This window comes from Sus scrofa, chromosome X (genome assembly GCF_054392235.1).
Source record: "Sus scrofa isolate SSC_HxYL_T2T_F1_AM1 chromosome X, Sscrofa_HxYL_maternal_Yorkshire_Landrace_v2.0, whole genome shotgun sequence".
In the NCBI taxonomy this organism is placed as follows: Eukaryota; Metazoa; Chordata; class Mammalia; order Artiodactyla; family Suidae; genus Sus; species Sus scrofa.
Window position 1 is genome coordinate 119,052,940 of NC_139401.1, and position 16,110 is coordinate 119,069,049.

General features: G+C 46.1%; 1 protein-coding gene across 3 annotated transcripts in view; it reads right to left on the reverse strand.

The window, feature by feature from the left end:
* Positions 1 to 16,110, reverse strand: part of HS6ST2 (heparan sulfate 6-O-sulfotransferase 2) — a 287,234-nt gene that overhangs the window by 71,691 nt on the left and 199,433 nt on the right. Inside the window, exon 3 of one of the 3 annotated variants that reach the window (XM_021079794.2) lies at positions 8,526 to 8,558. The exons of the other annotated variants lie outside the window; for them this stretch is intronic. Within the exon in view, the coding sequence (XP_020935453.2) occupies positions 8,526 to 8,558 (33 nt within the window). The remainder of the gene's footprint in view (positions 1 to 8,525; positions 8,559 to 16,110) is intronic. 3 annotated transcript variants of the gene reach the window in all.

Consider the following 16,110-nt stretch of genomic DNA (forward strand, 5'->3'; position numbering starts at 1 on the left):
GGGAACCTCAAATAAAAGACGTTTAAATCCTTGGATGGAGAAAGGTCTAGGGCTGTAATTAAGAAAGAGCATTGATTATACTTTAGTTTTAAAAATATGTGCAAAATTTAAAAAAGCGTTAGCATTAAACCGATGATGTATACGTTGAACTGTGGACCCCCAGAGTCTATAGCCACCATCTTCCCTGTCTTCTTTGATTTCAACTGAATCTTGAGTTTTAGGCTCTATTTCCAAGCCAGCTGCTCTCTCCTCTTTGTGACCTTGTACTGTCAGCTGGCCCCAAACCCTCCAAAATAAATGCACTTTCCCTATTGCTGAGGGATGGTACCCACTTTCATTGAGAAAATTCTTTGGGAATAACGAAGGACAAGTGCTGTGAACAGAAGCAGCGCCAAGAATTAAACAGCAGAAGCAAGCAAAGAAGCAAGCAAAATGACCAGTTAGCATCAGTAATTCTTTTTTTTTAATTTTTTTTGTCTTTTTGCCATTTTCTTGGGCCGCTCCCTCGGCATATGGAGGTTCCCAGGCTAGGGGTCGAATCGGAGCTGTAGCCACCGGCCTACGTCAGAGCCACAGCAACGTGGGATCCGAGCCGCGTCTGCGACCTACACCACAGCTCACGGCAACGCCGGATCGTTAACCCACTGAGCGAGGACAGGGACCGAACCCGCAACCTCATGGTTCCTAGTCGGATTCGTTAACCACTGCACCACGACGGGAACTCCAGCATCAGTAATTCTAAATCAAGGTACCAGACAGGATACAGTTGACCTGGGTCCTTGCCCTGAGTCTGCCACACACTAGCGTGTGTACTTAGATAAGTCATTGTCTTGGTGGGTATCTATTTCCTCACCTGCACAACAATACACCCTTAAAATGAGAGCCATACAGGAAGTCCCTGTGTTGCCTTCCTCACCTCTTTCCATAAGCCCCATTCTTCTTCTGGGTCAAGATCCTATGACAGTAAACCAGAGATGCATTTCCAAACCTTCTTGGCTCCTCTTCCTCAGACACCCTTACTCCCAAATCATGCCCAGCTTTTCTCTGGACTTTCAGAAAACTGCATTTCTAACATCTAGTCATGGAGCTGATGCTTGTATTGGAATAATAAGTGGAAGGGTGACAACTCAGAAGGTAATTGCAAGGGTACCGCAGATGGTGATTTTCTGTCTCTTTCACCTTCTCCAAACCCACCCTTCCTGCCTCCCCATCTGCTCCCACAAAGCCCAGTGCAGCAGATGTAGGGAAGGTGGGGGGAAATTGGGGAAGGCAAGTGTTTCAATTCCTACTTCAGTTCCTAAGTGGGCTTCGGCTAGGCGCCTAGCCACACAGCACCGCCACGGCTGGAAGAATCCTGAGTGGCCCCCTTAAGAGGTAAGATGCTTTTCTCAGCGTCTAATGCACTAGCAGGCAACTCACCTATGCCATGTTCTTTTGAAGGCAACTTAGAATACCGTCTTTAATTTTCGTGTATTTGGTTATTTTTGAAGATTTCCTGTGGGCAAGTTGAAAAGACAGTGAACTTTTAAATATTCACATGTAAGAAGTTGACAGTTTCTTCTGTGGTACTGAATTGTTGCCCTCACTGGCAGAGGTTAAAACAAGAAGCTATGTTTTAACTGCTTGTGACATTTACAAGAATTGTAAAGCTGGCTTTTGCTGGAAAACTTATGCTTCATCTAAGCAGTTCTGATGCACTGGAAAATGTTCTTACATATCCACTTTACAAAATTAAACAGAACGTTGGCACGGGATCTTGGCCCATGTCTCTGAAAACAACTAGTTGACCTTAGGGAGCATCTATTTTGAACACTGGTTTTATAGATGAACAAACAGGCTCAGAGAGAGGAAGTGCCATGTCTAAGGTCATACAGATCATCTGTAGCAGTGAGACCTTGGACTTCTGGTTCTCAGTCTGGGGCTCTTCCCACAGAAGAAATGGACAAAACCAAATGCCAGCACAATGTCTAAACTTTAATGCTTGTGTTCTTCGTTCAATAGATAGTTTGTCTTTTTTTTTTTTTTTTGGCCCCCCTTTTATTAGGGCCGCAGGTGCAGCACACGGAAGTTCCCAAGCTAGGGGTCAAATCGGAGCTACAGCTGCCGGCAACACAGGATCCAAGTCATGTCTGCGACCTACCCCACAGGTCACAGAAACAGCGAAACCCCGACGCACTGAGCCAGGCCGAGGATCGAACCCGCATCCTCACGGATACTAACTGGGTTCGCTACCAATGAGCTATGACGGGAACTCCCTGTGGCTTGTCTTAAGTAACAAAAACACCGTGTGTCATCTTCTCTGAGGGTCAGCAGGACAGGGAAGTGGGTGAGTCTGCCAAGTTCTGATGGTGACAAATCTAAGAGAAGTATGGAAGAGAAGTTTAATAAGGAGCAAATGTTGGGTTATACTTTCAGACCAGCTAAGGGGACGGGTCCTAATGATAGAGACGCCAGAGCGGCAAAATTAGAATTGGTACTGAATCCAGAAAAGTATGAAATAGGGGGAACCAAAAGGCCCAGACAAAGTGTCAGCGAAACCTGTACCAAACCAATAAACACAAACAGCAAAATTCCTCTTGATCACACTGCCCCACGCAGCCAATCATTCCCTGTCCCCTTTTGTTTTATTTTTTGCATGACATTTATCACTCTCTGAGATTCGCTTATTCATTTCACTGTATATATGTTTATTTTCTGTTTCCCTCCAGCATAGCTGTACACACACACCCCATAAGAAACACAAGAACAAGACCTTGTCTGTCTTCTTGTCCCCAGTGCTTAGAACAGTGCTTGGAACATAGTAAGTGCTCAGTAGATACATATCGAATGAATACATTTGAGAAAAGCGAAAGAAGCTAGCCTATAACTGACACACACTGTGAGAATAAAGCCATCTATGCAAGGATGACTATATATTCACGGATGTTTTTATTATAGAAGGGCGTCAGTGTCTAACTCATTTGTGGCAAAAGAAATAAGAATATTGGTCAACACGTGCCCCATTGTTATAGAGTCTTTTGCCACCAAGGTCCTGAAGGGGGCGCTGGCATATGAAAAGGGGAGGGCTGTCCTCTACAGAACCAGAGCAGGCGCCTTAGGGCATCAACTTTGACTTTCTAGATTACAGAGGCAATGAGGGAGCTTTGAGACCTGAGAGTAAGCTTGAAGGGGGCTTTGACATTGACAGCTGGGGGGCTGAGAACATTTGGCTTCAAGACTTGCAAACAAAAGGCCAGGAGGAAGCTTGGATGCGCCCATGAAGGCCGGGCACTCACTCAGTTTTCTAGATCACCACCATCTGGAGGGTATAATGACCTCTGCATATTCTACAGAGCAGTAATTCAACTAGGAGGGATAGTACTTAGTTTGGGGAAGGTGGGGAATGAGGTCACCCTCTTTCAAAAGACATACAGTTCCCTGTGCTTAAGCTATAAGCTAGGTCTGTAGTTCCTGAAAGAACAGCTCGTTTACAAAGACTTCACCTAAACAATACGATACACATTAACCAAGATGTGTCTGTCCCTTTGCTCTAATTAAGTTTTAGGGTTAGACGCAATCATTCTTCCTCCGGCCTGAAACACTGAGAGCCAACTTGAAATGTAAAATCCCAAGGTAATTCAATATTTACTAAATTTCAAGGAAGTAATCAATTTCTAATTTGGATTTATGCACATTCTTTTCCGCTTCGGCCCTGTCCTTATTTCCCTCAAGTTCCTCTTTGGTTATTATGATGGTCAGCAAGGTTATCGTCATCGAACAACTTGTCAGATGCTGCAGATTTTTTTTTTTTTTTTGTCTTTTTGCCATTTTCTTGGGCCGCTCCCTCGGCATATGGAGGTTCCCAGGCTAGGGGTCGAATCGGAGCTGTAGCCACCGGCCTACACCACAGCCAACGCCACTCGGGATCCGAGCCGCGTCTGCAACCTGCACCACAGCTCACGGCAACGCCGGATCCTTAACCCACTGAGCAAGGCCAGGGATCAAACCCGCACCCTCATGGTTCCAAGTCGGATTCCTTTAGCCACTGAGCTACGATGGGAACTCCATGCTGCAGATATTTTGAGACCCAATTAAACTCTCAAAGTACTTGCATATAACTAAAGAAAACTCTATTCGATCCTTAGGGACAAAAACTCTCTGTGTCCTGGATTCACAGCCCATTGCTTCACCGAGAGTGTGGCACCTAGTAGATGTGCAGTAAATAGTCACAGAATAAGTGAAAGAAAAAAAAAATCTATCTACCCACTCATAGAATTATTTTCATACATTCAAAATCTCAGGCAGATCTGACCCTGCCCCGTGCATATGTGTCTAGGCGTGCTGTGCTCTCAAAACTCCCATATGCGCATCCTCCAGTTTGAACAGATTAGCCTTCCTCTTGGCATGTCTATTTGTATAACGAAGCACCGGAGCAGAATGCACCACACAGACTTGTCCCAAGAAAGGTCATTTGCATTCACATTTCCCTCAAACACACCAACCTTCTGGCACCTAAACACTGATCTCGATTTTCGATTAGGAGAGCCCTTCCCTCCTCCCCAGAAAACATACACCTTTGAAAGGTGCAATTGCCCCTTCCTGGCTCCAGTTTATCATAAAAGAAATTCCCAGTTTACTTGTCAGGCTTCCCCCGGAAAACTCGGTTTGAACCACTCGCCTCACTTTAGACCACGTTTACTTCCGCTCAGAGGAACGCCCTGCACATCTGCCTTGTTTTCCACTCTGGCGACTTCTGGAAGCTCCATTTCCCCCCCATCTGCATTCCTGAGGCAGGATGACAAAAGCCAGACTGCACTTCAGCCTCCTAGGATATCCTGCCCTGGAGATGCTCAGCAGGCAATTGGAAATTGGAGTGAGCCTGGAGCTCCGGAAGAAGTTAAGAAGTGGAGAGGTCAATTTGGGAATCATTAGCGTAGAGGTGAAAGGTGAAGCCATGTGACGAGATGAAATTACCCAGAATGAGAACACAGCACGAGAAGAGAAGCAGAGCCATGACAGGACCTCGGGACTTGCTTCACTGAAAGGTGGGAGGGGGAGGAAGAGGCTGTGTGTGTGTGTGTGTGTCTGCATGTGCAGGTCAAAGACCAACAGAGGACATTTAAGAAGTGGTACGAAGAAGGCAGGAGGTGAACCAAGATAATTGAGGCATGCATTCAAGCAAGAGAAGATGTGCAGAAATTCCAGAACCTCCAAAGAGTTCAGGAATACTGAAGCCCGAGAAGCCACTGGACGCTGAAACATGGTAGTCGCGGCTAAGCTTCCGGGAAGCAGGCTTCTGGGCACCCCTCGTGAACTCCACACCAGCCTAAGAGTCGATCTGGGCATTGAATGAGACTGGCACAGGCTGTGCCAGACCACGGTGATAATGACCGTTACCATGCATTGACCATCGACTATGTGCGGGGAACAGCGCTAAGTGCTTGATAGGCCCGATCTCAATGTACTTCTCGCAGCACCCCTACAACGTGTCTACATCTTACATGTGAAGAAACCAAGTCCACAGCGCTTAAAGAAATGACTCGAGGTCACGCTGCTAGAAAGTGGCATCACCAGGACCAGACCCAAGGGCAGTCTGCTTCTCAAAGCCTACACGCTCAGTCGCTGTGCACGAGAGGAAGAGAGCTGATTTATACTGGTTGAGCCTCTCCTCTGGCCAAGTGCTTTGCCTGGGACAGCTCCTTTGGCACAAAGACCACCCACATTATGGCTATGTTTAGGGAAACTTTATGAAGGCTTATTTAAAGAAAGCTGATTGGCTTTTTGGAAAATAAGTGGAAGCTGTATGATTCCAAAACAACCAGTTGTAATTCAAGTGCATTTACTACACTAGCACCCAAGGGCTTGCAAGGAAAAAGAAAGCGTGGCATCACTGATTTGGTGGTTATTACTGACATTCACGTTACTGCCAATCAAACGCATCTGAAAAGGGGAGGGAATTTGACTTTATATGATTCTCATATTCAGGTCGAAAGCCAGTAATTTTTTTTTTGGCCACACCCACAGCAGATGGAAGTTCCCGGGCTGGGGATCGAACCCATGTCTCAGCGGTGACCTGAACCACCACAGAGGCAACGTCGGATCCTTAGCCCACTGTGCCACGGCAGGAACTCCCTAATGCCGATCATTTGAAAGGTATGGACTATCAGGAGAATGTAAATGCAGCAGCAGAACTGATTGGTATGTCAGCATCCTTTTGTCCTTTAAATTTATAGAGGCCTACTGTTAAAAGATTATAAATATAGTCTACGGTTGTTCGAGGCATTGACTGCTAACTTAAGGAGAAGCTTGGACACTCCATCACAAAATGATACCCTGAAAATCCAGCCAGATAATTTGCTTGCAACCAACTGCAGACCTTATGATACGGCTGGCTCTAGGAAAAAGAGAGTGAGAGAGAGAGAGATTGGCAAACCCTCTTGCAGTTAATGTTTTTGCTGTCTATAGAAAAACAAATGAGGTTCTGGTCTGAAATAATTAGCATCGCTGTTAATTGTACATGTGTGTAGCAACAATGCGAGGCATTTGGGATGGCTCCCCCTGATTGTTCCCTTTTTTCTCTGGATTAGAAAACCCATTCAGACAACTAAATAATAGCAAGCATTTATGCAAATTGTTAATTATGAGGCAGAGATAATCTTGCATATTTAGAAAACTGCATGTACAATGGGGATTACCAAATGAATTGTTGCTTTATTATTTTACGAGTGGTGAAAAAAATATGCTAGCCCTGCAAATAGTTTTCATACATCATTCAGTCCACCGGAATTAAAAATGGCCCCAGAGACGTTTACCAAAGCCAATTCTTTTCCATCTCACCATCTGTGTTCCTCTCTTCCTTTCTCACAAACTAAGAGCAGGTATAAATTATTCTGATAATAACTTCTGGTCAAACTGATCAGCACCATAATAAAAAATTAAGAATAAGTCAGGGTTTGCTTTGTTTTATAGCAAAAGTGTTACGGAGAGATGGTTCTAGCAGGCAGCGAATTTTATTTTATTTTTGCTTTTTCGGGCCGCACCCTTGGCATATGGAGGTTCCCAGGCCAGGGCTCTAATCAGAGCTATAGCTGCCGGCCTACACCACAGCCACAGCCATGCAGGATCCTTAACCCACTGAGCGAGGCCAGGGATCGAACCCACAACCTCATGGTTCCTAGTTGGATTCGTTTCCGCTGTGCCACAGCGGGAACACCACACAACAAATTTTAAAACAAAAATAAAACAAAATTCTCAATATTTGCCCCATGAAGACCATCATAGGGCTAACAGTCCCTATCTTAATTGACCATTGTCTTAATGGTCATACACTCCATTTTACTGTACAGATGAGGAGGTCAAGGCTCACAGCAGAGGCGGGACTTGAGCAAAGTCACCAACTAGTTAGCACCAAAACCAAGCACTCTTGCCACCATGACATAACCAATCTGATGACGTTGAGATGCCCTCCCATATTAAAATTATGCGATTAAGTGTCTTTGTGGGCCTATACCATTTATCTCAATGAATTATAATCTGCCGATGGAATGAAACCCTAAATTTAATAGTCCCAGACGTCAAACAAATCCCCTGAGGCCCTAATAGGAATATGGAAGCGCAACTACTGAAAGCCCATCTGGGCATCTGGTCGATCGACTCTATTTTGATGAGAGTCTGCTCTAGTGAAGGACTCCCACGGCTACAATCTTTGCTCTTCCTACCCGATTCGGTGAGAGAACAAATAATGCAGGTGGATAGGAAGAGAAAATAGAGACACTGGTAAATCTTTCTGGAGCCAATAAGCCTACACTAGGCTAAATACGGTACTGGTGAACATCATGATCTTAGAAAACCATGTGCCAGGCAACTAGAGCACGCCTTTCCAGAATGGCTTACGACTCTCGCAGCCTCTTTAGCACGGATGGCAATATGATGGCACAGCTTGTGGCAACAGTCATTGCCTGCAAAGCCACTACCCTGTGGCATTCTCAAGAGCCCCTCCCTGCCACAGTTGGGACCTTCGCTGTGTTTGATGAGATTTACTCTGCGGCAGAGTTCAAGTCCAAAAGGCTCCCGACCTAGGGCGTTACTCTGCCTTGCAAGTCTGCATGTTGACCTACTTTATAAGCCCTGGTATTTTCAAGTACTTGATCTCCCTTCAATAAAATGCTAACCTAGTTGTTCCCTAAACCACCATCCGGGCTTGTGACAGGCAGGTATACCTGATGCGTGGCGAGAACATGTCATTGATGGCGGGGTCTGCGCAACAGAACACATTTCTGTGTCATCCGCTCTCAGCGAAAAGAAGAAGCTAGTGACCTGCTGCCCAACTGTCTGGGGTGCTGGCCCCGAACTTTCATCCCACTTCTGAACTAGGTCAGGTTTCAGATCCAAGACTACACACCTGGGTAGTTTCAGGTGTTTTACCCTAAAAAGGAGCCCTGGAAAGAATCAGACTTTTTGTTGCATGGAAATTAAACTGATACTGCAGCGTCTATTGAGTCTAGCTCACTTGGGTTCAGTGAAACTAAAAAGACATTGTCACTTACCTTGCTGCATCTAGAATCTGAAAAATCCTCCACCTGTTAAAGGAACAGTAAAACCACGTGCTAGCAAGGGCTTGGTAAGACAAGAGTTAAAATAAGAAACGTTTTCCATTTTGCCTTGACGACGTATTTTTTCCAGCTTCCAAACCCATAAGGAAACAGCTCATGGATAGCTCCCCAACTTTGCTCCCCACTGGCTCCTCCCAGGTAGTGGGGAGATTAAGAATCAAGGGGCTAAAAGGGGCAGGGCGGCCCTGAGAGCCAGGCTTCTGATGGGCTATGGGCTCACAATGATAGATTCTCCACTCAGTCACACGAATGCCACTGCCCTTCACACATGCCACCGCGATCTGGGCAAAAACACAAAAAGTCAGTGAACCCCAAACCAGACCAGGCCAAACCAAACACTGTGGCATCACCGCAACGGAAATGTCTCATCAAAAGAACCTAGGAGGAATTGATAGGTACTCTTCATATTTTCAGGCATATATGAAACACACGTAACAAAAAGAAAAGAAAGAATGATTAGACTTTGCAGTTTAAACAGATGAAAATGCAAAGCACACAGAAAATGACACATATATCATCGCTGCTTCTTCCACCCAAATGCAAGCCATCCATCAGAGTAAGCAATGTCTCTCCATTAACAAAATACTCAGCTATTTTCATAATGTATGTCCTGAGAGTCACAAAGCACTAATTCTACTATGTCAATGTCTGATATTGGCAGGGGCTGTGAAGTTGTACACAGGTCAGTTGCTAATTGGAGAATTCGAATGGGTTTGGTCAGCTTCTTGTTTTATATGAAGTAGGGGATATTGCAATGTGATAACACTTTTCTGCCCATAGCGAGTTCTACCGCCTGGACATTTTCTTGGGAGAAGTGTTTCTTTACATCGAATATGTCTGGAGGCTTTAGAGGTGAGGTAAGATGGACTTTTTTTTTTTTTTTTTGGCTTTTTAGGGCCTCACCCACGGCATATGGAAGCTCCCAGGTTAGGGGTTGAATCGGAGCTACAGCTGCCGGCCTACACCACAGCCACAGCAACACAGGATCCAAGCCGTGTCTGTGACCTACACCACAGCTCATGGCAAAGCAGAATCTTTAACCCACTGAGCAAGGCCAGGAATTGAACCCGAAATCTCATGGTTGTTAGTCAGATGTGTTTCTGCTGCCCCACAACAGGAACTCCCAAGATAGACTTTTAATAGCACGACTAGCAGCAGAGGCCCTGTGTCATCATTTGAGAAGCAATTTACGGCTCTTTGATCATCAGTTCTTGGCATGGCTAAGCACCCCCCTTCCCTGGTTTGGTGAGTTGATAAGACGACGGAGCGGCAAGTGTTATGAGAAACAAAAGTGATGGCCTTACTGAGCCCCGACATCAGATCTGCTAGACAAGACACCCCCATTAGCTGACTTACCATCCAGGGCCCAAGGTGATCCTCTTCCATTCCAGCCTCAAGAAAGAAGTAATCTAGAATGTTCTGACCTACCCCATGACTTAGTTTCCCTACGTAATGAAGAAAGGCTAGTACCCCTTCCATTGCACTTGGGCTTATGAACAAAAAATAACACACCTTTGGATGAATAACAACAACAACAACAACATGAAAACAGAGGGTTATATATTGATTTTTAGTCAATATATAGCATATGGAATTTGGAAAATTCCAAAGTCAAATATGTAGCACTTTCCAAAACGGTAACTTTCTTTTGCTACATTAATAGAATTCTCATACAGTAGAAGCATGTACACAAATGACGTATATATGGGGATCAGACCAAACTTTACTTTAATCAGGGGAACTACTGCCTCCTGAGATTTTTTTTTTTTAATTTCTATGCAAACTTCTCAACTGCCTATTAAAGTTTGCCCAAGGATGACTGAGGAAACTTTTGGAAGCTCATTGTCTTACCTGGGAGTCCAGGTTGCCAGAAGTGGATGATTCAATGGAGATCCAGGAAGATGTTACAAGCACATCAATCAAAAGGGCAGGCAGTCATCGAAAGTGAATCAAAGGCCACAGGGAAAAAGATAAAAAGGAGAGGCAAACTGATTAGAAAAAAATAATGAACTTTATGAATCCATTTTACACACACACACAGTTTGGGAAGGTTCTTGGATGGAATCTTTTTTAAAAGAGCTTTTAATAAAAAGAAAGGATAATTAGGCGTTTCCATCATGGCTCACCAGTGACAAATCCGACTAGTACCCATGAGGATGTGGATTCGATCCCTGGCCTTGCTCGGACCTGGTGTTGCTGTGGCTGTGGTGTAGACCGGGAACCACAGCTCCGATTCACCCCCTAGCCTGGGAACTTTCATATGCCGTGGGCATGGCCCTAAACAGTTAAAAAAAAAATAAATGATAGTTATGTAAGAGGTGCCAATTATCACAAAACAGCAATCATATTACACTATGTAAGCGTATCAAATGAACACGCTGTACACCTTAACTTACCACAATGTTAGGTGTCAAATATAGTCAATTAAAAATTTCTCCCCACCAAAAAATGTCTTATTTATTATGTGCCAGGCACTGTTATAGGTACTAGGGATATAGCAGCGAATAAAACAGACACAAACCTCTGCCTTCACAGAGGGTACGAGCTTGTGGAAGATTTTTTTTAGGCCATCTGTTTGGAAAAGCGTTCCACAGAAATATACTGTGTGTTACTAACACTAGGAAAAAAGTCCCTCCTCTTTTAATTGATGTGTTTCTGTATGGAGACCATATCCAATGGCCTCAGATTCAACATGGGTATTAGAACTCTCTTCCTGATTAGAAAGGACGTTATATTTCTTTTCGTGATTTCTCCTTGTGGAAAGTCTCTCCAAAAGGCTGCAAATCAGGTTTCTTTCTTTTCCTTTTGTTTGTTTGTTTGTTACAGCCACACCCGCAGCATACGGAGGTTCCCAGGTTAGGGGTGGAATCAGAGCTGCAGCTGCCAGCCACAGCCACAGCCACAGCAACGCAGGATCCGAGCAGCGTCTGCAACCTACACCACAGCTCACGGCAACGGGGGATCTTTAACCCACTGAACGAGGCCCCGGGATGGAACCTGCATCCTCATGGATACTAGTCAGGTTCTTAACTCACTGAGCCACAACGGGAACTCCAGTCACGTTTCTTTTTAGCTAAACCATTTGCTGTTCATAGAACTCCCCATGTGTACACCTAAACACTGTAAAAACAAGAAGTCTCTAGATGGCAGCTTTGTAATACTGCAGCACCCCATCCAGCAGTTTTTCTCGCTGGATGCTGCAGTGTTCTGGAATGAAAGAGATCGGATCAGTCACGCCTCAGCAAGCCACATGCTGGCAAAGCAACAGCAGTTGGTGGACAAAGGGAGCTGTGGTTACCACGCCCACGACCCAGACACTGGCTGGAGAAGAAGCAGAACGAGTCACCTTCCTCTGGGCCAAGGTTCAAGAAGATGTGACTAAACACCTCTCAAGTGACCGCCACCGCCTAAATGTCACATCAGCAGGGAAAGGAAAAGATGATGGAGGGAACACGTATGTATCAATGGCAAAGATGCAAAGCGAGGGGGGCAACTTGGGAGCCCCCCAAAACCTGGCGTTTATATCCTTTATATGACATGGCTTAGCACTTCACAATTAAAAGTGAAGCCGTCTATTCACTGGGGTCTTAAGGATCCAAATTAAGGCCTAGGACAAACAGGACAGTGTAAAAAAATCAGAGAGCCTTTGCCTAAAAATCAGGATTCCTGGTTTCCAATCCCAGGTTTACCAATGACTCATTGGAGCTTGGGCAAATTCTCCTTTCCCTCAGGGAGACAGATGAAATGAAGGAGTTTCACAAGGTGGTTTCTAGAAATCCTCCAGGTCCAGCATTTTGTAATGCTCGAATCGCTTTGCCTTTCATTTTGATGCCAAGTTAGTTAAAAGAACAGCAATCTCTAGTCATTTGCTCAGCCCAACGTGCCATTGGAAGTTCAGAGAGCCCAGAACCCAACAGTCTGAGCTTATGCGGAAACGAGACCGCAGCCAAAACAATAAGAGCCAAGTTGAAATGCAGCTTTGTTTATTTGAAATCCAGAGGCTCTTTCTCTAGGATGGAAAAGTTATACAAGTAAACTTCATTGAGACTAGCAAGGAAAATCGAATTGATAAACAACTGACCCCTCTGCCCCCTCCCCATTTCTCTTCCTGCTCCAGCAGCTGCTTCTCCGCCGGAGCCTGGGAGGTTGGTGATGGCTGTCAATCCCTGGAGGCCTCCACAGTCACACACTCCCAGACAAAGGCTGAGGTCCAGGCTCAGCTTTTGCAGAGGGTGGTTAAAACAAACAAACAAAACCCCACCCCCGACACTGTTTTGGTTCGATGGCAAATCCCAGGCAGACAATACACTCTGGGAACCAATTACCTACCACTGTTCCGTAGCTGCCAAGCAAAAGGGCCATTCAGTTGCTCTGGTTTCTGACACTGGATTGGTTCGCTCAGCCTCTCGCCAGCTCGCACACCCAGAGCTGCTGTGCCCTTGATTTCTGACCTTCCTCCCACGTAGGATGCCCTTCTGCTCTCGTCCTGGTCTGACCTGACAGACTGCTGCTCCCTTACCCACCACCTCCTTTTGAATCTCAGGCTACATGCATCCTCGTTTGAAGGCCAAATACAGTACATCCTCGGGGAAAAGCTTCTTCTGCACGTTGCATCTAGTGCCCTGAATGCAAAGGTGTCCCATATGCCCACTAAGTTCCAGGTGGAGGGCTCTTCTTCAAACTGGTGGGGGAAATGCAGAAGCCAGATGGAAAGGTCTGTGTGGTTTTTGCAGCCCTAAGCAACCAAAGAAAAAGCTACTCGTCTTCTTTCCTTGCAAGGTGTCAAAATGCTCGGCCCTAGCCTTTGGTCACACGCGGGCCTGAGAGGAAGTGTGGGCCACGGAATAAGCCCAGGAGACACACAGACTGAGCTGGCCTCCAGGCTTTCATGAATAATTCTACGATACTGCTAGGGTGCCTTACCCTGTCCCCTTGGAGTCTCTCATCTCCAAAATTGGGACAAGGAGAGCAGGAAGAGCAGTAATGATATTCAGCGTGTTTCACAAGCAATACGGCTTGGGCATGGACCGGTCAGAACAGAAATCAACCGTAAACAACCTGGGTAGACAGGCCAACAAATGCCCCCCAAAGTACCACGGTCAGGGGCAGGACTCAGGTCACTTTATGCAAGATTATTTTTATCGAGGGAGGAAAAACGGGTAAGAGAAATTATTTTGCATCTACGGCAGGCCAGGGTGAGGACTCCGGGCCTCCTTTCACTGAGGCCTCTTGCTGCTGCCCTGAGAATTGAGCCAACTTTTCAAAGCCAGGGTTCAAGGACACCTCCATGGAAAAAGCCATGCTGAAAGCAACTACAGTTACTGGTATTGAGGAGAGGTGCCCCCAGTAGGTTCTACTGTTTGACTTGCTCTGCTTTTCTTTCTTGTTCCAAGCCAAGCCTACCAGAAACTCTGAAAACACCAAGAAAGGGAGCTCTTCAGAGTCTGCCTGAAAAGACCAGAATCCAGAACATTCTTTCCAACCTTTATAAATATTTGCTCTCATTCTCCGAAAAGTCAGCCTTTGGCACAACTCTGAGGTCTCAGACCTGTGTTTGTCTTGACCACTTCTTTCGTAGTGGGCCCCTTCCCCCAAGATATTAAACCTGGCTTCCAGACCCTTCCTCCTTGGCCTCCTTTGCCTGACAGCAGACAAGGATTTCAATCCTCCCCTTGCCTTTGGGCAGGGCCATTTTAAGACTAAGAGTCTTCTGGACTCACAGGAATGACCCCTAATGGTCCAATTTCCAATCCTATGAGCTTTAGAGAGGACAGGTTCTTGGCCGGGATTAATTTGCCCTCATACCTCTCCATTTACACCACCTAAATGCAATACATACAGCACAATGCAATACAATTATAATATGTGCAATATATAATATATAACACAGAGCTAGTCTAGCTATGTCGAAACCCCTTGGCTAATAGCTGATAGTTTCTAATTCCCTGGAGCCAGAGTGGGCGGGGAGAGACAAGTGCAGTGCCAGGTAACAGAAAGAGGCCGGACCTAAGAGGTCCTCGCGCCAGCTCTGTCGTGTGGCCCTGCACAAGCCCGTTCTCCAACGGGAAGATGGCTCTCCGTTTCCCTCTCCGCACAGTAGGGTGTTGGACTAGGTGCTTTCCCAAAGGTTCCTGTTGATGAGAACATTCTAAGACTTGCATAATGACTCTGACTCCATCAGGAAGGTTCCTATGAAGTAGAGCCTGAGTTCTTACCAACTGAGGCTGGAGAGAAACACTCTTACATTTTGCTCTAAGTGACTCTGGGGCCAAAGGCCCAACAAACAATTTGTCTGCAGTGGCCCACTCTTGCCATTAGATCTCCAGACCTCGCACTGGCTCCTCAGAGGAAGGCAGAGGCCACACCTGAGAACTTCCGGCCAGTGCCCAGGTGGAAGTCAGGAGTTACCTAGCTTGGGAGTAATAAGCCAGCTGAGGCAGGGGGAGCTACTGATGGCTCACATGTGGTAACTCTCTGAGGTTATACTTGGACTGGGTGGTAAACCTACAGGAGTGACTAATATAGGCAGATCAGCTGCCCTGGGCTGGCAGGTCCTTCTAGTGCCATTTCCATCAATGGCATTGAGTCATCCTGTCTCCCAATGTTGGATTCAGAACTCAAGTGGCTTCCATAAATAAGTGATGTGAAAGTTCTTTCTATAATCATCAACCCCAGACTCAGAGGGGCTGGGAGATGTCTTTCGGTGACCTTTTAGGGACCACCCACATTGACCCACCCTTTCCTGACCCCAAGTCCCTGCAGGGGCAGGGACTTGCCGCAGATCACAGACCACATCAGTGGCAGAACCAGACCAGGATCCAAGTCTAGAGGGCCCGTTCCCTGACAGCACGATACCCACCCCCGGGTCCATTCAGCAAAGCACACCTAGGGCGGCAGGCAAGCAGGCATCCGTGCCTCCACAAACAACTGCACAACCTTTCAGGACAACCAAAGGGCAATGGCTGCCAAAGACTGGAACTCAGTCCCAGAAAACGCCAGGGATGTTCCATTCCTCCTCCAGCAGCTGTTAGATTGTAAACACCTTTTCCTAAGCTTCCCTCTCAGGTTTGGTTTTCTGCCTAAATGCACGTTCACTACATCCCATGGTAATCACCCAGTGCTTCTGCTATTCTTCTCCTTTTGAGAAACAATGCCTGATAGCTGAGCCCTGCATCACCAAAACACCAACCACGTTTCGGAAACAAAGTGGATCTGACAAGGAAGATTGCTGCAGTCCTTTTCAAATAGTGTTTTCTTATCATCTGTTGGCGAGCCAGGCAAGCCTCCGTTGTAGATGTCTTTGCTAAGCCGTTTGCTGTCTGCAGTCACTACTGAAACGGCCCCCTCAGCTCCCCTCCTGTGCCCACCCACCAGGTTTTAGTAAAATCCTCCCATTTTTGGCATCCCAAGAGTGCCCTCTAGCGCTGAGCTAATTAAGAACGTGGAGTCCAAGGGAGTCCTGCTGTTGTAGGAAGTGGGTTGACGGGTCCTTGGCTGTGTCAAGATGAAGACATCTTGA